The 25,090-nt window shown below is 44.8% G+C and overlaps 2 protein-coding genes across 5 annotated transcripts in view; one reads left to right on the forward strand and one right to left on the reverse strand.

Annotated features, from left to right (window-relative positions):
* The window catches only part of LOC144799229 (extracellular calcium-sensing receptor-like), a 56,124-nt gene extending 36,246 nt beyond the window's left edge, over window positions 1-19,878 (forward strand). Inside the window, exons 2-5 of the mRNA XM_078670495.1 lie at window positions 840-1,688; window positions 1,961-2,188; window positions 3,459-3,582; window positions 18,917-19,878. Coding sequence (XP_078526621.1) covers window positions 840-1,688; window positions 1,961-2,188; window positions 3,459-3,582; window positions 18,917-19,878 — 2,163 coding nt within the window. The remainder of the gene's footprint in view (window positions 1-839; window positions 1,689-1,960; window positions 2,189-3,458; window positions 3,583-18,916) is intronic.
* The window catches only part of LOC144799839 (uncharacterized), a 282,553-nt gene that overhangs the window by 57,514 nt on the left and 199,949 nt on the right, over window positions 1-25,090 (reverse strand). For 3 of the 4 annotated variants that reach the window (XR_013603886.1, XR_013603885.1, XM_078671415.1), the window contains exon 4: window positions 23,620-23,685. Coding sequence is in view for 2 of the 4 variants with exons in the window: in XM_078671415.1 (XP_078527541.1) it covers window positions 23,620-23,685 (66 nt within the window). In the remaining 2 variants the exon portion in view is untranslated. Of the gene's footprint in view, window positions 1-23,008; window positions 23,686-25,090 lie in introns of those variants that run through there. The other variant, XM_078671414.1, reaches the window with a different exon arrangement.

Raw genomic sequence — 25,090 nt, forward strand, 5'->3', positions numbered from 1 at the left:
GGCTATCCAGGCTCTGCTATTTACAACCAGGAGTCACTGCTGAGCTCTGTATGAGCTGATCCTACTGAGCTGGGTGGCAGTCTGTGGAGGCTAGCCTGGCTCTGCTATTTATAATCAAGAGTCTCTGCTGAGCTATGTAGTCCCTGCTCCTACTGAGCTGGGTGGGAGTCTGTAGACCTACTGGGCTCTATTTTCAACCAGTAAAACCTGATGCAGTCTGTAGCTTATGTGCCTATTGAGCTAGGTGGGAGCCTGCAGAGGCCAGGAGGGCTCCCTCTTTACACAATTAATGCCACCTTCCTGTGTCTACTGACCTGGGGGTCTGCAGAGGTCAGTAGGGCTCCCTTTTTACACAACTTATGCCTACGTCCTGTGACTACTGAATTGTGTGGATGTCTAGAGCAGCGAGCTGTGGGTTTCCTTTTACATCCAATAGACCTTACTACACTCTGTTCTCCCTGTGTCTACTAAGCTGAGAGGGATCCTGTAAACAGATCCCCCTTTTTACATCCTCTATTCCCTGCTGCATTCTAGGCTTCCTGTGCCCACTGCATTGGAGGAAGCATGGAGCAGCAATCTGGGCTCCCCGCTCCACTCCGCACTTCCTGTTGCTAGTGAACTCTGTGAAAGCGAGAAGAGGTCAACTGGGCGTCCTTGTTTTCAAGCAGCACCCTATGATGCACTCTGAGCTACCGGTGCCTACAGAGATGGGTGGGAACTTCGGGAAAAATTAGATGAGTTATATAATATAGCAAGTTTCTTTAGGCCTAAAACTCAACACAATATCTATTTACGAGCACTGGGGACTAACATGTCACTATTGACCTCTTTTTCCACAGATCAGTTATGCTGCTGTTGTCCCCATTCTGAGTGATAAACTCCAGTTTCCATCGTTCTTCAGGACCATCCCAAGTGGGAATGACGTGGCTTTCTGCATCGCCCAACTGATCCTTCACTTTGGTTGGACGTGGGTTGGGATACTGGAAATAGAGAATGACTATGGTCAACAGGGAAGCCAGATCATCAAGAGTGAGCTGGCCAGGCATGGAAGGTGTGTGGCATTTTCTGAAGTCCTGCCCCTAGTCTACTCACAAGAAAAGATCCAGCACATTGTCCAGGCCATCAGGATGTCCTCGGCTAAGGTCATTGTGGTCTTCTGTTCAGAGGCCCTCCTCGCCCAGTTGATGGAGGCATTATCCCGACAAGGAATTACCGGAAGAGTCTGGGTAGCCAACCACAGTTGGTCCAGCTCCCGCACCTTCTCCAAGAGGGAGTTTGCCAGGACCTTTGGAGGCACCATTGGAGTGGCCATCCGAAGAGGAGTAATGACCGAATTCAGAGACTATCTCTTCCAACTTCAGCCAGTTGAAAACATGGATGACCCCATCACAATTGCCTTCTGGGAGCAGGCCTTCAGATGTAGGTGGTCAATGCATGTGGAGGGCAATGGGACAATGGCAACGGGCAGTCAATTGGACAAGGAGTCACCTGTCTGCACCGGCCACGAAAATCTAAGATCTCTAGATGAAACTATCCTTGATGTGGACAACTTCAGGTTCACCTACAATGTTTACAACTCTGTCTATGCCATTGCTCATGCCTTGCACAAGCTCATCCACTGCAAGCCAGGTGAGGGACCATTTGCACAGGGCGCCTGCTCTCGCCTTCAAGAATTGAAGCCCTGGCAGGTAAAGAGAAATTGAGAATTTTTATTTTAAATTTTCCAAAAAGTGTTTACTGAATCTATGCAAGACCTCCAAAGATATTTTAAGAAAGGCAATACATTGATTGTCAAGTCAAACTATGTAAATTAAAACATCATGGCATGTTGCTTCTATTACAATTCATTTAAAGAGCTACAAAATATTACTTTATGAATAATCACATGTAGGTGCATGCTGCTCTATAGAAAAGTCTTATATTTTCAGGGGTTTTTGATGCAATGATTGCTCTCCAACAGCTTTTCCATTACCTGAAGAAAGGGCACTTCCAAAACAAAGATGGGGAAGATGTCTACTTTGACATGCATGGTGACCCACCCCCTGTCTTCGACATTCTGAACTGGCAGCTGGACACAGCTGGGAATGTCCACTTCATAAAAGTGGGAAGTTTCAATCTGACCGCCCCCAAAGGGCAGGACCTTAAAATAAATGCGACAGCTATTGTGTGGCATGGAGGGCAGCAGCAGGTGAGATGGACTGAGCATTGCATGAGGGGGAAGGTACTGAAAAGATTGGAGCCATACAAGCAGTTTGGGGCATAAGTGCCCAACAGAGTACAGTAAAACAATGAGGGTCACTTTTTTGTTTTTACAGAGCATTCTAATATTGGGACGTTTAAGGAGAGAACTATATGATTTGTGACCACTGTAAAAATCTGTTTATTCACATACACATCTGCATTTTATTTCAAGACAGAATTTTGGACTTCGAATTTGCAAAGTAATTTATCAAAAAATAATAAACAATATGAATGAAACTGTATTAAAAATGTCGAGTATCTAAACAATCTGTATTCCAAATTTCTCCCAAAATTCCCAATACCTTGGGTCGAAGGAAGTGAAACCATTTTACACCCAAAGTATTCTCCATTACTGCTTCCAATATTCTCCTTTCACAAGAAGCTTATCCTGGCAGTCATAAGGGGTTCTACTCAGAGATCACCAATCCCTTGGGTGCTTCATCTTGATTCCATCTCATGTCTCCATCTTCCTTCACTGTACACACCCAACATTGTAATTCCTCTCCTGCAGGTTCAGTTTCATCCATGCCTTCTCGCTTTGTCACTGTTTTCCTATCTGACGCCTACTCCTACTTCCTTCTTTTCCACCTTTCCTTCTCTTGTGCTAGGTCTACATCAGTTATGAATAATATGTACTGGTCTCTAAAGTGCTGGTTTCCAACTTACTTGGGCGGCACTTCATGGCAGAGGGAGGAACCGCCTATGTGCTCTGGAAGTGAGAATAGGTCGGAGGAAGGCAAGATGGGTAGGAAGGAGCAGGAACGAAGCAGAGAGGAGGCAACAAGAGGTCCCTGATCTCAAAGATGAAGGAGTCCTGCCTTAATTAAACAACTAAAATGATTGTTCTCTTGTCCACTGCAAATAACTCTAAATAAAGATATGATACTTCAAGTGATCTGAGCTGTCTGAGGTCCATACAAAGTCCTGAGAATGAGTGCCAGTGACCCTCGACTTGAAGCCACTGGCAAACAAACACTGGATCTCCATACCAGGTGTAAGCACGATCTCTTTTTCACAAGGGCTTTCTTTCCATATACTTGCATATACCTCTTGCCTGTAGGAATGTAATGTCTTTGTTTTCTATTCCTAACTGGTTCTTGTTAGCTTTCACTGGTGGATATGACTCTAACCAAGGGATCACTCCTCAGGAGTTACTCTGCTTTACAGTTACCCTCCAGCGTCTCTTGCTTACATCTTTTCCTGTTTTCTCCTGTAAGGTTCCTCACTCAGCCTGCAGCAACAGTTGTGTCCCCGGATTCCGGCAAGCTGTGCGCCCTGGGGCCCCGAGATGCTGCTTTGACTGTGTCCCATGTTCGCCAGGAGAGATCACAAACCAAACAGGTGTGTGCACTCCCACCTCAGGGTACTAGCTACTTGGTGTGGTCTATGGCACTATAACCTTAGTCCATACTAATAGCAGGAGGATCTCTGAAGAATCTGGAGTTAGATTTCCAGGTAAGGACTAGTTCTCACAGGAGTTCTGCTGTATGATTTGCCCGTTTCTCCTGATGATTTTTCTGTTTCTCAGACTTTGCCCAAGCACCCATAAAGTTAATCACAACAAAATACCTAGCCTTGTAATCGTGCTTCCCCAAAAAATATTTTGGTGAGTGTAAGAAATTGGGTTATCGATTAAAGTGGAAGAAGCCCCACTAAGGCAACAACTACAATCCTAGTCAGGGCGAACAACAAAAGACACTAAATTAACCGGTGCTTACCCCTTTCGGAGCTTAGCAGAAAAGCAGTCAGGCTTAAGGTAGAGGCAATGTGTCAAGTTATTATGCAGCGCAAAGGAAGTAATAAAGCAAAAACGCAACACACTAAGGGCCAGATGTAGGTGGCCAATTACCGGTCGTTAACGGCCGAATTCGGCCGTTACCGACCGGTAATTGGATTTTGAGATGTAGGAGCATGCTTTACAGAATCGGTATTTTACCGAATCTGTATTTACAGATTCGGTAAAATTACCGAATCGGTAAATACAGACTCGGTAAAATACCGAGTCTGTAAAAGCATATGTAGGTAGCACATCTTTGAGTGCCGCAGGCCTTTCAGATTCGGTATATTAACACCCAATCCAATTGGGTGGTAACATACCGAATCCAGGTGTGCATGCACATGTGTGCATGCACAACTGTGCCATGTGACACACAGACATGCCCTTAGGGCATGTCTGTGTGCCACATGGCGCACATGCCTATTTTTGGGGTGCCAGAGGGTGTCAAAGTGACACCCCCTGCACCCTTGCAAAAATCGGTATTTACCGATTCTGTAATTACAGAAGCGGTATTGCCCATTGATTCCTATGGGCTGCAAGGCCCATAGGAATCAATGATATCAAACAAAACAAACGCCAATGCTGGAGCTACCTATTTGCCAAACCAAAATCCTTAAGAATAAGCTGTTTTGAATTAAGCAAAAACAACCTGTTTTTGAGTTAACACCAAACGGTATTTATTTTCTTTTAGTAGAATTCTTTTTCTTTTTTGAGCACACTATTTTTCGTGCATGGAAAATACAAAATACAAAATGCAACAGAAGTTTATATACAATATATACATACAAATTAATACATAATTTCATACACACTTGGCCATACAGTCATACACAAATCATTCAATCAACTGGAAATAACAAAACAATGCGTCCACGTATCGGTAAATAATTGGATGGAAAATAATTCTTTTCGTGGTTTTGTAATTCTTAAAGTCTGTTTTGGTCGTAATTTTATCAAAGTCACTCATGTGACCACATTAATGCAAGGACTGTTCCAAAACACTAGTAGTAACCAGATACGGGACAGGACTGGTCGACGCGTTTCAAACCCCTTCACCTTGGTGGGGTTCTCCTCAGGACCGGGTAGGTTCTGTAACAATAGAAATGACTAGCTTAGGATGGCTTATTCAAAATGAAGAAAACGGACGTCCTCCAGTGGACCCAAGCGGCCCCCTACCTTTATCTGATAATCAATAATCACAAGCAGTGGTGGGCTGGTGAATTCCCAAAGTCGAATCTAATTTGTATTTCCCCAAAGGAGTGATCACAGGGACTGTGTGGGGGAAAAAAGACATAAAACACGACATTCAGTAATATATCAAACAACCCCGTTCATTCATTCAACGGAAGGGAGGGGGGCGTCCTACTCACCCGCTGACGAACAGCTTCTGACTCACTGTTCAGTCCTTCTTTGCTCGGGAGCGGCCGCTCCTTTGCTAGAATGAGAAGGAAATTGTTGTAAACACCAAAGCGTCTTCAGGCGCGATGGCCGAGGTACTAAAACTAGCGCGATCACATACCGATTCAGGAACAAGGCATCCGTCCTTCTCCTCGATTTGAAACGAATGATTCACACAACTGGTTCCTCAACTGGAAGCGTTATGTTGGGACTTCCTGGTTCAGAGAAAACACCGGAGGTTCTGGGACTTGTAGTTCAGTGACCCAGTGACACAGCAATTGAAAAAGGGTGAACTGGACTCTGCAAAACCATATGACTAGCGCGGCTTATACATTAGGCTTATAGATTTCAGATATTTCATTTAATCCTCGTATCGCGGTATTAAACTTCATTATAAGCATTGCTTCGCGTTGGGATAGTTTGGCATCGAGGTCGCCGCCCCTAGGGTCTTTTTCAATTTTAGACAACACTGTCCAGCGCAATTCAGTATTCTCATGTTTACACTTAGTCCAGTGGTTGACTAGTGGGGCATTCTCCACTCCTCTGCGGATACGCGATTTATGTTGCGTTATCCTATTTCTGATTTCTTGCGTGGTTTTCCCAATGTAGACTAGAGGGCATGGGCAGACGATGGCATATACGACATTTTTGGATTTACAATTCGTAAAAGTGTTGTGCTTCCAATGGATGTTTTCAAATGTAAATACTGAGTCCTCAATGGTTTCATTACAACAAGTGCATGTACCGCACTTATGGTGTCCTTTGGGCGGAGGTAATCCGAAGAGACTCTGTAATGTTGGTGCCTTCACAATTGGTAATGCCGCCCTTACAACGTGATTGGCCACGCTTTTGTCCTTTTTATATGCAAACAGTGGTGGTACTGAGAAATCCTCATGCAGATTTTTTAATAAATGCCAGTTGGACATAATGAGCTTCCTGTGTAGGTTTGCGGCTGGACAGAAGGTGGTGACACACACCATCCTTCTTACATCTTGTTTTGTTTTTTTCTCCAGTAAAGTCTCTCGTGGAGTCCACCATGCTCGTTTAAGGGAATTTTTTAATAGTTTTTTAGGGTAACCTCTCTGAATGAGTCTGTTTTTCAAGAGTTCGGCATGTTTGAAATATTCTTCTTTGCTCGAACAATTTCGGTGAATTCTTAAAAATTGCCCGTATGGTAAATTTTGTTTTAAGCTGCGAGGGTGATTACTATTAAAATGCAAAGCTTTATTCCTATCTGAGGGTTTCCGGAATAAGGTTGTGCTTAAGCCTCCCTCAAAAGGTTCCACTTTAACATCCAAGTAGTTGATCGATTCATTGGATGCTGTGACAGAGAACTGGATGTCAATCGTTCTCGAATTCAGCCAACACACGAATTGGTCCAGGTCTTCATTTCCTCCTGTCCAGACCAGGAATATATCGTCAATGTACCGCATGTAATGGGAGATGCAGCTGCCGAAAGGGTTTGCTTGATATATAAATTTTTCTTCAAATAGCCCCATGAACATTATGGCTAGCTCTGGAGCAAAGGGGCAACCCATCGCCACCCCTTTTATTTGATAAAAAAATTCTGCATCGAACGTAAAAAAGTTTTTTTGCAATGCAAAACGTGCTAGATCAAGGATGAAATTGGTGGGAACTCTAACTGGTCTTTCTCTTTTGTCCAAGAATACAGTCAGAGTTTCCAGTGCTTGTTCTTGAGGGATTTGGGTGTATAGAGACACCACATCCAATGTCACTAGGAGCTGTCTGTCATGATTGAATTTGATGGTGGAAATTCGATTTAGGAAAGCAGTTGTGTCTTGGAGATGAGCAGGGATGGTCTGAATAAAGGGTTTCAAAAAGAAATCAATATATTTTGCAATAGGTTCGAACAGAGACTCGCAACCTGAAATTATGGGTCGTCCTGGAGGGTTCCTTTCATCCTTGTGCAATTTAGGAAGCACATAGAATACCGGCGTCCTAGGATTTTTATTTTGTAGGAAAACTAATTCCTTTGGTCCTACAAACCCTTCGTCAAAGCCTCTTTGGATAACGTCGAATAATTGATTCCGTATTTCAGATGTGGGATCTTTCCCAATGCGTCTGTAGCAATTCTGATCATTAAGCTGACGGTGTACTTCTTGTTTATATTTATTGATGTCCCAAATTACCACTGCTCCGCCTTTATCGGCCTGTTTAACCTGTTTAGGAATCAATGGGCATTACCGAATCGGTATTTACAGAATCGGTAAATACCGAATCTTAACGATTCGGTATTTACCGACCCTGGAATACCCACATCTCCCCCCCTCTATTTTACCACCTCTTAAATACCGATTCGGTATGAATCGGTATTTAAGAGGTGGTAAATTAAAATTACCTACATCTGGCCCTAAGACTCAAAAACACATTTTGAAAAATAGAATTGATATTAATAAATAAAATGACACCAGAACCAAAACTCCTGTCACTAGAACCAGAGATATTCAGTCTAAAAGTTTTAAGTGAAAACAGCACCTAAAAGCACAAAGTGCCACCTGTGGAAATCTGGTCAGACTAAAGCAGGGAAAATCATAATTTCAGGCTGACCGTGATTGAGCACGGTTAAGATACAGGGTCCTCGTTAGCCCTAATAAAATGTTACTTTCTAAATCCAACACAAAGAGTTCTGTTCGTGGTGAAGGAGGTCCCATGGTGCAGCAAAAGTGTTGCAGATGGTCATCACTGTAGCACATAGAGCATTCCTGGCCTGGCGGATGGTCGTCACTGAAGTGCAAAAGAGCCGGTCCGGCGTCTAGGACAGCCACTTCTGGAGCTTTGCATTGATGGTCACTGTAAGGTGTCGTTGCTGTGGCATCAAGTGTAGCTCTCGCACTGCTGGTCATCGCTGGCAGTCACTGTCGGCGCAAAGACCAGGTCTCACTGGATCTTCATGTTGGCAGTCATTGTGGGTGGCAGAGTCTTGGTGCAAAAGGGTCAGTTTGTGATAACGAGGAGCCCAAACTTCAGGGCTTTCACCTTTTCTTTAGAAGTACACTCCGATGCCAGCCAAGGGTCCAGGAATTGAGGAGGCACCACTTGGGGATCAGGGTCTTACTCCAGCCAAAGCCAGCAGTTCCAGTTCCAGCAGGTCAGCTGGGCAGTTGCAGGAAGGACTCTGAAGCTTGTTGTGTCCATGTAGCTCACAGAGGAGGTCAGCCAAATGCCCCGTGGAATCACTCAGGTCAGCCTGGGATAAAGGCAAACAGGTCCATTCTTCCTTCTCAGGCAGCAAGGTAGTCCTTCAAGCAGTAGGGCAGTGTTCTGGCAGAAGGGCAGTCCTCCTTCTGTAACTTCCACAGGTCCAGGAGTACTGATGAGAGCCTCTGAAGGTCCAAAATTTACACCTGAGCTAGCCTTAGTGTAGGGTGGCCTCAATGTCCTACCCCTGCACCTGATTCTGGAAAGTTCTTCACCTGTCAAGGGTCCAACTGCCTGGTGTGACAAAATACAGGTCTGGCGCCAAATTCTTTTGTGTAATTAGCGCTCGGTACACACCCTCCCCACTTATCCTGTCAGGATGGCACATCTTGTCCACACCTAAGTCCCCTTTGTATTACTGTCTGGAAGCATTACACAAACAACCAACAACAGAGCTATTCGCAGTCATGTGACCCAGGACACTGGCAGAAGGCACAGTTGGTTGTGGACAAGAACATTCCAGCTTTCAAAAAGAGGATTTTCAGAATTGTAACTTAGGATCTGACTTCACCATCAAAGAGGGGTTTAAATTACAAATCATTTTGAGTGGAAACAGCCTATCTCTCTGCTGCCAATCTAAAGTAAGCACTTTAATTAAATGTAATAGGATAACCCAGTGTGAATCAATGGGAGAGATAGGCCATACAACATTGAAAAACAGCTTTAGGAGTTTTTCCCTGCCAGGACATGTAAAACTTGAACACACATCCTACTTTTTAACAAAAAGAGCCAGATGGGGTGGAAGGTCTTTTTCCCATCTGATACCTTTGCTCTGGAACAGTCTAGATCCAGACATCATCCAATCTACCCAAAAAGAAGCACAGTTCAGGAAAAAACTTAAGACCTGGCTCTTTCCACAAGACTAGTACCTACTCCCGCTAACTGCCCCAATAGCGCTGAGATGCCCAAGGGTAGTCACGCGCTCTACAAATCCTATAAACATAAACATAAACACACCCTGCACTACAAGCCTTTGGAGCCAACCTTAGTGGTGACTTTTAGGTATTAAAAAGGAAGGTTTAGGGTTGGCAAAACATTTATTTTGCCAAGTCGAAATGGCAGTTTAAAACTGCACTACAAGCTGCAGTTACGAACATGAGACCACTTTCAGAAGGCTACTTTAGTGGATGGCACAATGAGTGCTGCTGCCCACTGCTGTCATTTAATTTATAGGCCCTGGGTACATGTAGTTCTATTTACTAGGGACTTGCAGACAAACAAAATTTGCCAATTAGGTGTAGGCGTTGGTCAAATTTACCATGCTTGAAGGAGAGAGCACAAGCACTTAAGCACGGGTAAGCAGTGGTAAAGAGTCCTAAAAGCAAAAAACAAGCATTTACAATGAAATACGTTTTGCATCACTTAAAGATTGAGCTATTGGCGTTGCATTATTATCAGCAACGTCAATAGCTCAAACTTCCAGTAATGCGCGACCTATTGCATTGCAAATGCTTTTATTTTTACTTACAGCTATGCTACACAGTGGGCGAGCTGCTATGCAATATGGCAAAAAAACTATGGCAAAGCCAATAGATCTCGTAGAGGCGAGGCCAATTGGCTTTGCCAATGCTTGTTTTTGCATATTGTTGCCTGCATCGCTATGCAGCTCTTTTTCTCAGTAATAAAGAAGACCATTTAAATAACACAGACGACAAACTCCATTATTTCTTTGCGCTCTGCCTAACTCGATCAGAAAAACTCGCAAGTTGAAAAAAACAAGAACAGCTGAATGGACATGCAAGAATTAAAGCCAATGATGCAAACAATACCCTGACATTTCTGCAGCAAGCATATAAACCCACAGAACTATCTTGTCATTTTAGACCGCTATTACACCAATATTAAGTTATATCACATTAATAGCAAACATTCTGAACTAAACGGTCTTTCATTAATCTTCACACCCAATTCGATGTGTTGATTAATAACCTGTGAAAGAAAGTGAAGTGAAGAAGTACAACAAAAAACAGATCAATGAGCTGCATGTCACACACAAATCACTGTAGCAATCATATCAACCGGCTGGGATATCCTCTGATACACCATTGCTGTCGGAGTCTAATGTTCTGAAATAATGCACACCTGGCTTCCTGTAGGAGGAAATCCTTCATGTGCGTATCAGAAACGACAAAATCTTGTCAATTTTGGGGTACCCATGATATTTATAGCACGGCGACACTGTGGACCTCTGGAAGAAGGCACTGTATACAAACTAAGTTAGTTATCAACAGTACATACCAGCACTGAATGAGAATGCTGGGGAGTAGGGTTGGGTTTGTTCTGAAGCCTCAGGCAGTTCTGTAGGCCCAGAAGCAGAGTCTGCCCTCACAGCAGCCACGTGGCATAATTTAGGTAATAATTAAGCTTCCCATATGAGACATTCAGAGCTGTGGATGCTCCTTTTTGAATGGCGTTGTATGCGCCCAGCAATGAAAATTGCACTCTGGTAAAACAGACAGCTTCACCAAAAATACGGGCAGAAAGAGGTCAACATAAAAGTGGGCGCCCTGCGTCACCCATGTTGCACAACATTAAAGTGGTAACTCCTCCTGCGTGAAAGAGGTTGCATGCGCCTAGCAATGCAAACACCACTGCGGTAAAAGGGATAGCTTTGATTAAAAAAAAAATAACGGTTGTGCAAGTGAACATTAGAAGCCTTGACAAACATAAACGCAGGTGCTGTGTTGCAAACAGGAAAAGCAGTATCTCCCCCTGCTCCTGTGTGAAGGAGGTTCTATACACCCAGCAATGTAAACGCAACTGTGGTATAAGAGATAACTTTGACAAAATATATGAGCGGGTAAGTAAACATGAGAAGCCTGGGTAAATATACCATGCTGTAAGATAAAGCGGGGCGCCCGTGGCGTCCGTGTACACATGGTGAATTACTAGCATGAATTAAAACAAGTAGTCCCTTAAGGAACATATAACCCCCTACAGGGCCGGACTGCGAACCATAATCGGCCCTGGCAAAGTGCTTGGCCGGGCCACCCTCTCCACTCGGGTGGGTTGGAGGTGCCGCCGAGCGCTTTGCTAGGGCCGGAGCTATGCTGCAAAAACGGTACTGTAAGAAAATCGGCCCCGAGGGGCCCAAAACCGGCCCCCACCCTTGCGGCGCACCGGGGGATTGCCCGGTGCCCGCTATGGCCAGTCCGGGCCTGCCCCCCTACAATGAAAATAAATTGTAGTTGGTGGGTGCTGCTCGACATAAAACGGAAATGATGTGTTGGGAGCACCACCAATAAGGAGGCAGGAAAAAAGAGCAACTCAGCAGTGAACCAATAGCAAACAGCCGGTGGGATTAAACTCCTTACAGTGATTACACCTGGTCTTCCAGACAGCACATGCACACTGCTTAAGCTTGACCTAAAAATGGGTTCATCAACGGAAGGGAGGGAAGGCAAAAGGTTTGGGGTGACCCTGCAGAGAGAGCCAGGTCCAGCAGTAAGCACCTTGTGCTCTCATAGTTCTAGAAGTAAGAAAGAGGTGGTTAGGGGCTCTGTCCTTGGAAATTCCCTAGAATATGGTTCCAGACACAGTATTGATATCACCAAGCAGGAATGTTCTGCTTGCTTCCTCTCTACACATCTTCTAGTTGAAGTGACCAATCTTCTTTCAAAGACCTCAACTGTGACAATACATAGTAGAGATCTTTCAAATAAACTCTGCATACAGACATACCTAAAACATAAGCAAATACCTAAGCACAGATGTAGAAAATATAAGCCAACCGGAATGAGGAGACATTCCTGTTAGTTACATAAACAATTCTTTATTTATAGGAGAAGGGAGCGGGAATGTATATTTTTAGCTAGACGTGAGCCATGTTCACTCTATTTATGTACAACAATACAAATTGGCAAATGTCAGTTACAGCATGACGGTTTGGTTAATGTTGGCAACCGCATGGGGCTTTCACTGGATAATTACTGGTCAACAAATAGGGGCCCTTGTCCTTCACCTGCTCCTTCTGTACATAAGTTGAGGGATTGAACTCCAAGGACCCCTGCACACGCTATTGGTATATAGAACCAAGTTAGTACAGTAATGAGAGTAGGAAAGAAAAACACTGTTCATCGACTGTGTGGTTCCAGGATTTATTGTCCTTATTGTGCATTCCTGGGTACAGAGTCTTAGCCTAGCCAACACGTGTTTTGTCGCTACCATAAAGAACACAGCAACTTCTTCAGGGCTAAGAAATATATAGGATACACGATTGTATCAAAGTGGGTATAAGACAATTAACACCATTGGCAGACACCCATTGTGACATGTAAAATAAGAGAAATGCAAGACAGCACACATGATTTCTTAACACATTTGGAAACCCAAGGTGTTATAAACATAATGTTTAACGCATCGAAGCTTTTTTATATAAAAACATTCTTTATCAAATGAGGAACAAAACTGTGTTTGGAAAGCACTAGTGAAATTGTGTGACTTATCATTGTGACAGCATTAATGTGGTTGTATGGGATTATGACAAACTAAACCGCCATTAATGCCCTGCATCATGGTAACTTTAATTACTTGAAATGGTGACTTGTGCATGGTGCAAGTGTGAAGTTGTGTGAATACCCCCCCCCTTAATGTCCCAAGTACAAAGTCCAAGCAAGTATTGAAAGAAAAAAGGGATAGGGTTACCTAATTTCCTATGATTACGGTAGGAAAGCAGGGAAAAGGGTTGAATCTGAGAGATTAGTACTCCAGAATACAACCATGGCATGAACACACATAATGTGTGGCTGGATAGTAATAAAGCCAACCTTATTGTCAGTTGTACCTCCGTCCCAAAGGTAAATAGTAGTAGATGGTCCCAAGGGTAACAGAGACCAGAATTCCATTTAATTAAAGTTTCCTCATGAAGCAGATTCTACGGGGATAATGCGCAAAGTAATAATCAAAGGTCGGTATTATGGTAAGGAAACTAGGGCTCAAAAAACTTTTTAACATAGTAATGTTAATTGCACATATCCATATTCTGTGATGCAGACGAGTATTCAGAATATGCAGCTACTAATTCTTGTGAGACCCTATTCGTAGGGTTATGGCTGTCAGCCAGCTTTGATTGTGTTGCCGCAGGTCACCCGATCCTAGAGTGGAATCGAGAACAAATAAGTTGAGTTACTGAGGAGAAACAGCTATTTGGGGAGTACTCCATATCAATGAGGGTCTTGAACCACCCAACCGAAAAGGAGGTTGTGACCATGAGTGTCAGGCCCTCAAAGGAATCTCTTACCGGTGAAGCAGCTGGCGATGTCTCCCCCCTGTGAGAGGGACGGTGTTCACCAGCTGAATGATCTCCTCTCCTTAAGTAGGGAAAGTAGGCAAAATAGAGAGAGGACAAATGATGAAATTGGTGCTCTGTTAATTGGAGACTGTAGTGAAGGTGGCACGTTGGGCATCTTGGACTGCCCACCTGGCCTATGTTTGTCCAAGCAGACCTAGGCACGATTGCCCATTAACCGAAGTATTCGCAGTCTTTAGTGGTGTGTGATTATTAGGTTTTGTGCATTCTATCAATAAGGTAGCCTATCTTATGTCTCAGTAGAGAAAGCTATTCTGTATATGTGCGTGTCAAGGTGCTCTTACTCGATTGGGTGGCGGCCATATTGAGCATGTGTTTCATTGTCACTCTGAATAGAGTGATAGTTATAGAAGCTAGTTCCCTGAGTGATTACAATAAATAGATAAAAATCAACTTGATTGCTTTGGACTCTATGGTCTATTAATAAACTAATTTGTTCCAAGATGCTGTGAAGGATAATTATTACGTAAAAGCGAGTCAGCCACAATATAAGCATGAATATATGGGGAGAGTAAAAAGAAACTAGGTGTATCAAATCCTAAACTAGTGGCAACATTCACATCCGACTTTTAGCCATGTTGAAGAATTTTTTTTTTGCATTACATTGCAAACTAAAGGAGATTCCAGCAAACCATGGTCTGACAGGCACACAGTATAGTAGTATGGAAAAGCAACGAGTAGCATAACACATCCCAACTGGTTAATCATGAGTAGGGACAGTACCTACAGACACAGTCATATCCCCTTGCTGGGTACGTAATCGAGTTCTAAGAGGGCGCACCTCGTTTACTAGGTTCAAACATAGAATCTTTATCAATGAATGGATCAAGTGTTGTGAGAGGAGAACGTTAAAAAGAGAATTATATGTTCAGAATACACGCAGCTTGCAACGCTGATTAGAGAACATTCACATCGGTCACCCAGGAAATACTGCAATTCATGATCAGTATTGAGACACAGTTCCACGCATTTTAGGCGCATGATCCAAGAGGCCTCCCTCCGCCTGAATGTCAGCTCTCTATTGCCTCCCTTAGCATCTCTAGGTATGGTATCAAACCCGTAGAAGGAGAAGGCTCTGTGGCTGTCCTGTGCGTGACATTCAGCAATGTGTGTTGCTACTGGATATCTGACATCAGCCTGTTTCACTGCCCTAATGTGCTCCCCAAAGTGACCCTTCAGTGCCCTGATAGTGCTGCCAATGTATTGGCGTTTGCATTTGCACTCGACCGCATAGATAACAAACTTGGTGTAACAGCTGATGTGTGTGCCTATTTTATAGGTATGGCCTTTTGGGTCAGTGAAATCCCTCTTCCTGTCTGTGGCCCATCTGCACGCGGTGCATTGTCCACATTTGAAGAAACCCAACATGTGTGGTGTGAGCCAATGTGCAATCATCCTGAATCTGGGTAGCTGGGACTCAACAGATTCCGGAGACTTTTGTCCCTACGGTATGTCACTTCTGGCATGGAGGCGTTGAACGGCTCCAGAGTTTTGGCAGTACAGAGTAGGTGGGAGTTAATGAGGTGTTCAGCTGATTATTCCATGAACATTTGTATGGTGTTCGTGTCCCCTCTCTTAGTGTTGTCATGTAAAATATATTGTCTGTTAATCTTGGAGACTTGTGTAGTGGCATTGCTAATAGTCCTCTGGTTGTAGCCTCTGCATTTAAACCTGCCCTCCATGCTTTTAAGGCAGATTTTGAAGCCAGGATCTTGACTGCAATTGCGCCTGGCGCGTATGAATTCACCATAAAGGGTATTTTTTGAGGGACGCCTTGCTGTCAAAATGTTTTCACAGTCTTACGAAGGAAGGTCAAAAACTGTCAGTTGCCGCTGCTCAGTCACCATACATGAAGGAGGAGCATGCACAGGTTTGGGGTGTAGAACCCTGCCCTGTTGCTGCGACTGAAGATCCTACTGAAAGGGAAGCCTGATCGGAAGAGCAATGCTCATGCTCAGGAGTTCAGGACCCCATAACCTCTGTGCATAAGAATGACTTGTGCCTGGTTGTTCCTGATTTTCTTGAAAACTCTGGGCAGAAGTGGTTTTGGCAAGAGGTGTACAGAAGGCCTGAATTCTCCTCGAGATGAAATGCGGCTCCGAGCAAGTGCCGTCTTGGAAACCCCAGTGTACAGAAATGCTGACACTGCACAGTGTCGACAAGTAGATGCAACCAAGGTTATCTTCAGCCACTGAAAAGACCTTGCACCACCTCCAGATAGAGAAGCCATTTGTCATCCAACAAGGCATCTGTGGCTGAGTTTGTCCACTCTGGCATTCAGAGAGCCAGCAAGATGTTGTGCGGCCAGGACTAAGTCCTCCCATTCCAGTCAAGAGAGCTGCAGGGCCTCTTGATGCAGGGTCCATGACAACACTCTTTTCTGTGTGTTGCATTACCACAAGGCGGTGGTGATGTTCGTTAACACTTGAACAGCATTCCTTTGATGGAAGGAAGAAAGGCTTTCGATGTGAGGCAAATCGCTCTCAACACCAACAGCTTTATGTGGACCTGAGATTGAGCCGGAGACCAGAGTTAGCCTCCACATCTCTCAGATGGCCACCCGACACCAGGAGTGATGCATCTGTTACCACTATGAACTCTGGGTGGGAAAGGGAGAGGGGTCTGCTGCTGACCCACTCAGCCACCACTGCATATCTTTTGCGGTTCCCTCTAATATCAGGACCAGGTTGGAGATACTCCCCTGACTCTGCACCCACTGTAACTTGAGGTTCCACTAAAGAGTCTGCATATGCCAGTATGCAGGATTAGTCAGGATGTGGAAGATGACTGACTGGACAAGTCATCTAGGGAGGGGATGACTGGAATCCCTGACCTTCACAGATGAGCCGCAACCACAGCCATCACCTTTGTGAATAATCAAAGAGGGCTGGTAAGGCTAAAGGGAAGCACAACAAATTGAAAGTACTAATGGCTCATTGTGAACCACAGGTAATGTCTTAGGGCCAGTGGGACAGATATGTGAAAATAGGTACCCTGCATCTCCAATGCTACCAGTCAGTCTCTAGGGCATACAGGACCTGAGCCAACATGGGCATTTTGAGTTCCTCATTTTTCAGGAAGTAGCTGAAAGGGCACAGGTCTCGTTCAGGGTGGAGACCTCTGTCATTCTACACGCCCAGTGAATGTGGCAGGAATAGCAACCTATTCTGACTTTGGCATCCTATTGATGGCTCCTTTGGGCAAAGTAGCTTGCACTTCCTGACGCAGCAGGGAGAGGTGGTCCTCTGTAAGCCGGTCTGAGGATGGTAGTATGGGCAACGGGGTTTCTGTGAATGGGAGGGCGTAAACCCTCAGGGAAAATTTGACCCAACCATTGTCCAAGGTTATGGATCGCCATCAGGCAGGTGGTGCCTGTTCCTGCTACCGACTGATTGCCCAGGACGGTGAGAGGAACTATTTAAGGATTTGGAGCTTGGCAGCGGGTGTGGATTGGGCAGATATATTGCCTTAGGTTCCAAGGGACTTGTGGGAACAGGTCCTCAACCACAAAAGGACTGGGTAGCCTGTTGTCCATGGTGGCTGGGGGGAATGGAGGTGCTGGTTGCCCCTATCATAGCCACAGAAGAGGTAAAAGACAGAATGGCATTGGAGCGGGCCATGGAGAGTCACAGCAACCAGTCAGTGGCCCTGGTGTCTTTGAGGCGCTCAAGCCCTGGGCAGCATAAGGTTCAGGACCTCAGCCTTCCTCCTCACTCACCACCATGGAAAATGAATTCCCTTCCTCTGTAGCCACTCTAGGAGGAAAAATTAGGCCACTGTCTGGAGAGGTGTCAGTTCCTCACACCATATATCCCCAAGCTCTTTCAGGGGGGTCAGAATAACCATAAGGATCCTAAGATCTGTTCCAATCGTATGAGCTACAGTGTCTATCAGAAAAGGCAGACACAGTCTACTGCATAGAGGGTCATGTTCTGGTTGGCACTGAAGTCAACATCCGACGATGCTACTCTGGCTCCATATGGGATTTGGGCATAAGGAAGGGATAAGATCTGCTGAGCGGCATCAGTAGTGCTGAGAATGGCACCACTGAAATGGTCTCCAGGGAAGGTTGAAGACTCACGACTAGAGGCGCACCAGATTCAGGACTGAATCCAAAGGTTCAGACTGGCGCAAAGGGCGAACCCTCTGATGGGAATCTATTTGGGGCACCTGCCCAAATAAGAGGTGCCCTGCCTCATACATGTTTTTTAGCTGGGCCGGATCGCTCCAGTTCTGGGAAATTCATGGAGCAGACCGGAACTCAGGCTCTGCAGCCAACGTGTGGTAGCTGGGCCCAGATCTGTGGCATTGTTCCTGCGCCTTGTCTGAAGACTTAGATTAGAGCAGTGAAATTGAACTTCACTTGGATTTTTTGTGGGTCTTAACTGATGATGACTTGGAATGTGAGCTTCAGAGCGTGCCCCCAGACAGCCTCAGGAATTATTACTCGACGATTGGGACATGCCATGGATTTGTGGTCCGGCTCTAGGCACCAGAGGCAAATTAGGTGGGAGTGTGTCACAGACATCTGTCTGTGACAGGATCCACAGGGTTTTTCACATATAATATTTCCTTGTAAGCTTCTAATCCCCATGCTTGCATGGTAAGGAGGCCTGAATTCCTGTTAGAAACCACCCAGAGGTTTTCACCTTCATGTGTTCATCTACATAGTCAAGATACTTATTTCTAGAAACAACCCACATGTAGAAATGGTGGAAACCACTAGCATTTTAGCTTTAAATTCTGCAAAGAATATTTCTGAATAATACCATCATTTATACATAAAAGCCTTCAATAACCAGCTCTGGAGAGTGGGGTGGACTTTGTATGTTTTCCACTACATTGAGATGAAGCTCTGTCCTTGTCAGTTAATGGAACAGTGGTGCTAATTACAATGTATGCAGAATATTTAAAGAACACATTTGTGAGCCTTGCATGGATGTTGATCGTACTTCTTGTTTATCTAATTTCAGACTCTAGGGAGTGCTTCAAGTGCCCTGACAGCCATTGGTCCAATGAGAGACAAGACCAGTGTGTCCCCAAAACTCTGGAGTTCCTTCATCTTGATGAAGCCTTGGGGATCACACTAAGCAGCGTTGCCAGCATCGGTTTCTTGATCACCCTCGTCATCCTCTCCATTTTCATCAGATACCGGAACACCCCGATTGTGAAGGCCAACAACCGATCCCTAAGTTACATCCTCCTCTTGGCCCTTATGCTCTCCTTCTTGTCCTCTGCTGGGTTCCTCGGCAAGCCCCACACCCTGACTTGTATGGTCCGTCAGGTAGCCTTCGGTACGGTTTTCACTGTCTGTGTCTCATGCATCCTAGCCAAGACACTCACTGTGGTCATTGTGTTCAACGCTGCAAAGCCAGGCAGTAAGATGAGAGTACTGGTGGGACCTAGGCTGCCAAACTCCATAGCGATAACATGCCCCTCAGTCCAACTCCTCCTGTGCAGCATTTGGTTGGGTAAATCTCCTCCATATCAACAGATCAATATGAAATTTAGCAATGAGAAAATGTTGCTTGAATGCAACGAAGGTTCACCTACTGCCTTTTGGCTCATGTTGGGCTATCTTGGGATCCTGGCTGGCATCAGTTTTGTCATGGCCTTCCTGGCAAGAAAACTTCCAGATAGCTTCAATGAGACCAAATACATCACCTTTAGCATGCTGCTCTTTGTGGCTGTTTGGCTATCTTTTATCCCAGCATATTTAAGCACTCAAGGGAAGTACATGGTGGCAGTGGAGGTCTTTGCCATCCTCACCTCCAGTCTGGGCTTGCTATCTTGCATATTCTTCCCGAAGTGCTTTGTGATTTTGTTTCGGCCGCATATGAACTCCAAAGGATTCCTTATGGGGAGGAGGCCTGCAGCTGCTGCCATGAACATAAACCAGGCTGGCAATGAAAAAAGAATATTGCAAAGCAGCTGAACAGACAGTTATGGACCATATGAAACCATTAATTGACTGGAAAAAGCAAATTGCTATGGATTATCTCAATTTCTTGCTATGTGCCAGATGGCAAATGCAAATTTACAGCTTAGGTTGCTTAACACCCCATCCTCAGTGGTAAATTACTGCTTAGCATCAAGTTACAGGTCTTTACCAGGTTAATATCACCAAGCTACCCGAAGCAATGACTAGAGGTCACCTCGAAGTGCTGTCTGGCCAATGGTATCTTGCAGCAACAGTCATCAGAAGGATTTACATCATGTGCTCGCATCTCTGTGAACTCACAATCATTGCTCCTATCATCTGTATGTAACCACATCACAATCGGCACCATCTTTCAACCTGGATGACCAATCGCCTCATTATCACCACCAATTGGTGGGAAAAGCACATTAGCGAGTTATTTCAGAAAACAATTGGAGATTGTAATCCACTGCCCCAACACATTTTCCTCTGTCAACATCATATTGTCTGAACAGTTAATGAAGACAAGAGTATAGGAACTAAAGTGATATCTATTATGAGTGACAGACACATATCTAATAAACAATCAAATATAATTTGATTCCAGGCACAAATATCACAAAACACCATGTCAGCAAATTCCATATGGTTAGACCTGGCACCATTGGCATGGGTCTCCCTTCCATTTTCTGCTGTTGCCTCATGTGTTTTTACTGGTGTTAGATGCTTTGGGCTCTGTGCCACTGCTATTCAGTGCCACAGTGAAAGTGCTCCCTATTGTAAATTGATTTATTAATCAGTGGTTCCATGTTTGGCTATTTGGTTTTTCTTGTCAGACCCTAGTCTAGTGCACTGAGTGTGCCACGGTGTGTAATCCAAATGCTGCTGGTGGGCCTGCAGCACTGGTTGTGCCCCCCACAGAAGCAGCCTTGTAAAATGTGTCTAAGGTCTGCCATTGCAGAGCCTGCGTGCAGTCTGGTACTGTCATGCTCACTGGGCAAGTGCACCCACTTCCCAGTCCCTAAACCTTCCCTTTTCTTCATATCAGTCACCCCTATGGTAAGCCCAAGGGCAGGGTGCATTGTCAGTATAAAGTAGGACAAGCCCTGATGTGTGTGGCATGTTCTAATAGTGAATTACAGCCATTTTCGTTTTTCACTATTGCAAGGCTACCTGTTCTCCATAGGCCAGAATGGGCTGTTAGAATTGTTACATTTTATAATCCTAGCAGGCTCAGAGAACATGGTAGAAATTCGAGTTTAGTATGCCTGAACTCAGAATAATAAAATACATCTTTTAGTGAAGGTTATTTTAATATCCTGTGTCTGCAAATACCACTTTTAGAAAGTAGGTCTTTGCTTGTCTAACCATTCAAACCTGCCTCTGCTAGTTTGTGTATTCATATGTCTGGTTTCTGTGAGTGACAGGGCTGGGGAATTCCAGGAGACAGGCTGAGTCACCTAGTGGTGAATAGAGAGATCTGCATCTTGATGGGGGGGAGTAGTGCACCTGAACTCTGAATAGGGCTGTGCCTGCCTTCCACAATGCTGGCTCCACCCCATGGGAGCGGCTGATGTCCCTGCCCTGCACACTGAAAGAAGAGAAAGAAGACTGTCAACAGAGTGCTCCAAAATTGTACTTGCCTTCCACAATGCTGGCTCCACCTCCTGTGGGGATTCTGTTTCTGCCTTGCACTGTGAAAGGAAAGGAGAGGTCTGGAAACAAAGTGCTCAGGAACCGGTTTTGGACTAGGCACAGGCCCCTCTCCCCTCAGAGAACAAAGGATTTTGGGGTATAAATAGTGAGACCCTGCTCCCATGAAATTAGATCACTTTTGGACTACAAGAAGAAACCTTTACTGAGGCGAGGAACCTGAACAAACTGAGGAGAGACTATTCCCAAGCTGAAGTGCTGCTTGGGGGATTGGCCTGCAGTGGTTGCCTTACTGCCAAAGGAAGGAGAAAGGAACTTTGTGTACTTTGCTTTCAACTTGTGAAGAATCTCCCAGGGCTTGGAAAAGAGCTTGCCTCCTGCTGAAGTCTCAGGGACAATAGACTTCAACCCCCAGCTCCCCAGAGTTCTTTTGGTAGGGCCTGCTGCTGTTTTGGGCCTTCTGAGGAACTGCATGTCAGAAAGAGCTGGAAGTGTGACTCAACGAGAAGAAGAGTGTCGCCGTCGCTGTGCCTGCCGTCGCAACTACGGAGAAAGGAGGGTGTCGCCACAGGAACTGTCGCACTGCACCGCATCGAAGAGAAGCGTGCCGCAACGAAGAGGAAGCGTGTCGCCGTCGCTGCTGCTGCCTTCGCAACTCCGAAGAAGGAGGGTGTTGCCGCTGTGGTTGTCGCACTGCACCGCATCAGGAGAAGAATCTCGCAGCGAGGTCGGAGCATGTCGCCGTCGCTGTGCCTGCCGTCGCAACTCCGAAGAAGGAGGGTGTCACCGCTGGAACTGTCGCATTGCACCGCCTAGACCAAGAGCACCTCGCATCCCCGAGAAGCGCGCCGCCATCGGAGCTGCTGCCGTCACATCTTGGATGTCGCCGCTGTAGTTGTCGCATCGAGCGGAAGCTTTACGCATCTTGGAGAAAAGGTTTGCCGCTGGAGCTGTTGCCGTCGCATTGTAAGGGTGTCGCCGCTGCAGTCCACGCATCGAACCAAGAGCTTCTCGCATCCCCGAGAAGCGTGCCGCATCTGGAAGATTTTCACATCTTTATTTCTTTGCACCTGAACTTTGCCGCATTTCCCATCGCTGCGACATTGCATGTCGTGGAAGCGCAACACAACTTAAGGTACATTGACGCAGAGTGTCACATCTAAGAACTGAACTGAACTAAGCTTAAATCTACCATCTTAAAGTAATCATAGTGTGTATTTTTGTTGTTTATGGTCCTGTGGTAACTATATAAAGGCTACTTATTTTTTATATAAAACCTGTGTGGTGTCCATTTGTAGTGTTGTCACTGGGTCACTGTGGTCACAACTGCTTAACTTACAACTCTTCTTAAGTAAAGCCTTGGCTGCTCTCGCCACGCTACCTTGAGAGTGAGCAGGGGTTATTTTAGAAGTGTAAGCCCCCTTTCCCTGACTAGAGGAGAGTGTTCCTGCTTGTCACAAGTACCTACCTGTGCCAACAAGAGACCCCCAAATCTAACACATATGAATAGCGAAAAAGATCTAGATGATAAAAAGTCACCCCATTAGCTCTTGAAAACTTGTTTGGTAATAACAGGCTGAGTAACTCATCAGCGGCAGCTGTGACCACTAGCTGTGGGCCATCAAGTGGTCCACACGTACATACACTATATTGAGTTGCATTATGTCATCAAGGTAAGCAGATGAAGAGTGATAATAGTAAATCTCAACTTCCCTATGTATGTTTACCTTGATGATACAGCGCAAAAAAATATTTTGGAGTTGATAAATGTGCAGGTTGATAAATCAGTTTTGTATTATTTGAGGGACAGTTGTAGGGTGGCAGTAATTAAAATGTATATTGTGTAGAACCATAAGAAAGCCCAAGGTCTTCTCAGTGCCCATGTTATTCTGCCTGAAAAAAATGGCATGAACCATTCTTATTAAATCATGGTTTTAGAATATAAAAGCATTCTTTGCATTTTTGTAGAACCTCAAGTAAGGCAATATCAATTTTTAGCATCTCAAATGGCCCAAGGCAGATAAGAACTAAGTTACTAGGAACATTCCTGAGAATGAAAAGTATTGTTGGTTGCTGGTAAGTTATTTTTTTTCTTGATCTTACTCTTCACATCCAGGTCCATAGAAATCTTTGGCTCCAGTGGCACGTGGGTGTGCTCCAAAGTGCATCCTAAAACAAAGTAAAAAAGAAACTGAAATTAAAAGTAATTTATTTTCATGGAAGTTGATGTACAGGAGAATGGCACAGAAGAACAAGTTACTTACCTTCAGTAATGCTCTTTCATGGGGATACTCTATCTAACTGCAAATTCCTCACATTGCGAATATCCGCAGACAGAAAACTGGAGCCTGAAACTTTTTTCTCAGAAATTCCATTGAGCACCCATTGGTGGCATGGTGCGACTCCAGTACATCCCACCTCGGAAGTAAATTAGGGGCCACATATAACCACCACATCTGCATGTTGATGTTAGTTTCTTTCTGATGTTTGTTCGTGCTGCCGAAAAAATAGTCTTTAGTAATTAGAATTTACAGTGATCTGACCTCTAATTTGAACTTTAATATGGAGAAAAAGAACCTACTGCACACAGGGTGGAGGAAGGGTTGGTCAAGAAGCCATCAAAAAGAGCACTATAGAAGGTAAGTCAGTTGTTCTTTTGATGTATTTTTTTAACCGCAGATACCACACTTTGTGAATAGATACCATGACAGTACCTCCCTAGGTGGTGTGTCTGAGGAATGGCTCAGAATAAGGAAGTCCTGCAGGACCGAATAGGCAAAATGTCCCTCCCGCAGTCTCAACTGCCCAGAGAGTAGTAGACTTTGGGAACATGTGTGCAGACACCCATGCACCAGCCTGGCAGATGTCCAAACCAGGATTCCATGCACCATTGCGGTGGCAGAAGCCTTGGCACTGGTGGAATCAGCCTGAAGTCCTTCTGGAGATGGTTTCTTGTCTAATACATAGCAGATCTTTATGAAAACCACAATCCATCTAAAGATGGTCTGCTTTTCACAGTTTTTCTCTTCTTTGGCCTGGAAGACCCCACAAATTGTTGATCGTCCACCCAGTGGCCCTTGATGTGATCAGTATAGAAGTTTAAAGCTCTTTGGATCCAAGTGATGGAGTCTTTCTTCCTCCTTGGATTGAGGAAGTGGGGCAAAGAATGCCAGCAGGGTGATATATTGTCTGATGTGAAAGGATATCATAACCTTTAGTAGGAACACCCCCGAGTCCTTACCAATAATTTCCCTGGAAAAAAGGTGGTGTAGGACTGCTGGACAGAAAGTGTTTGCAGTTCACTCACGTGATGAGCTGATGTGATATTGAACACTGTTGTCAGGGTTATTAACTTTAGATGGCAGCAATACATTTGCTGTAATGGGATTTGCATTAGAAATTTCATAACCAAATTCAGATCGGACTGAGGCGTCACAAAGGATTATGATGGAAACATGTGGGTCAGCCCGTTTAGGAAGGTGATTTAAACAAGCATGGTTAAGTTTCAAAGAGACTTTATTAAGAAGAGATTGCATGAAATAAGGGTACAAATACGACAATATGATAAATAAGC

The sequence above is a fragment of the Lissotriton helveticus genome, chromosome 12 (genome assembly GCF_964261635.1).
Source record: "Lissotriton helveticus chromosome 12, aLisHel1.1, whole genome shotgun sequence".
Lineage (NCBI taxonomy): Eukaryota > Metazoa > Chordata > Amphibia > Caudata > Salamandridae > Lissotriton > Lissotriton helveticus.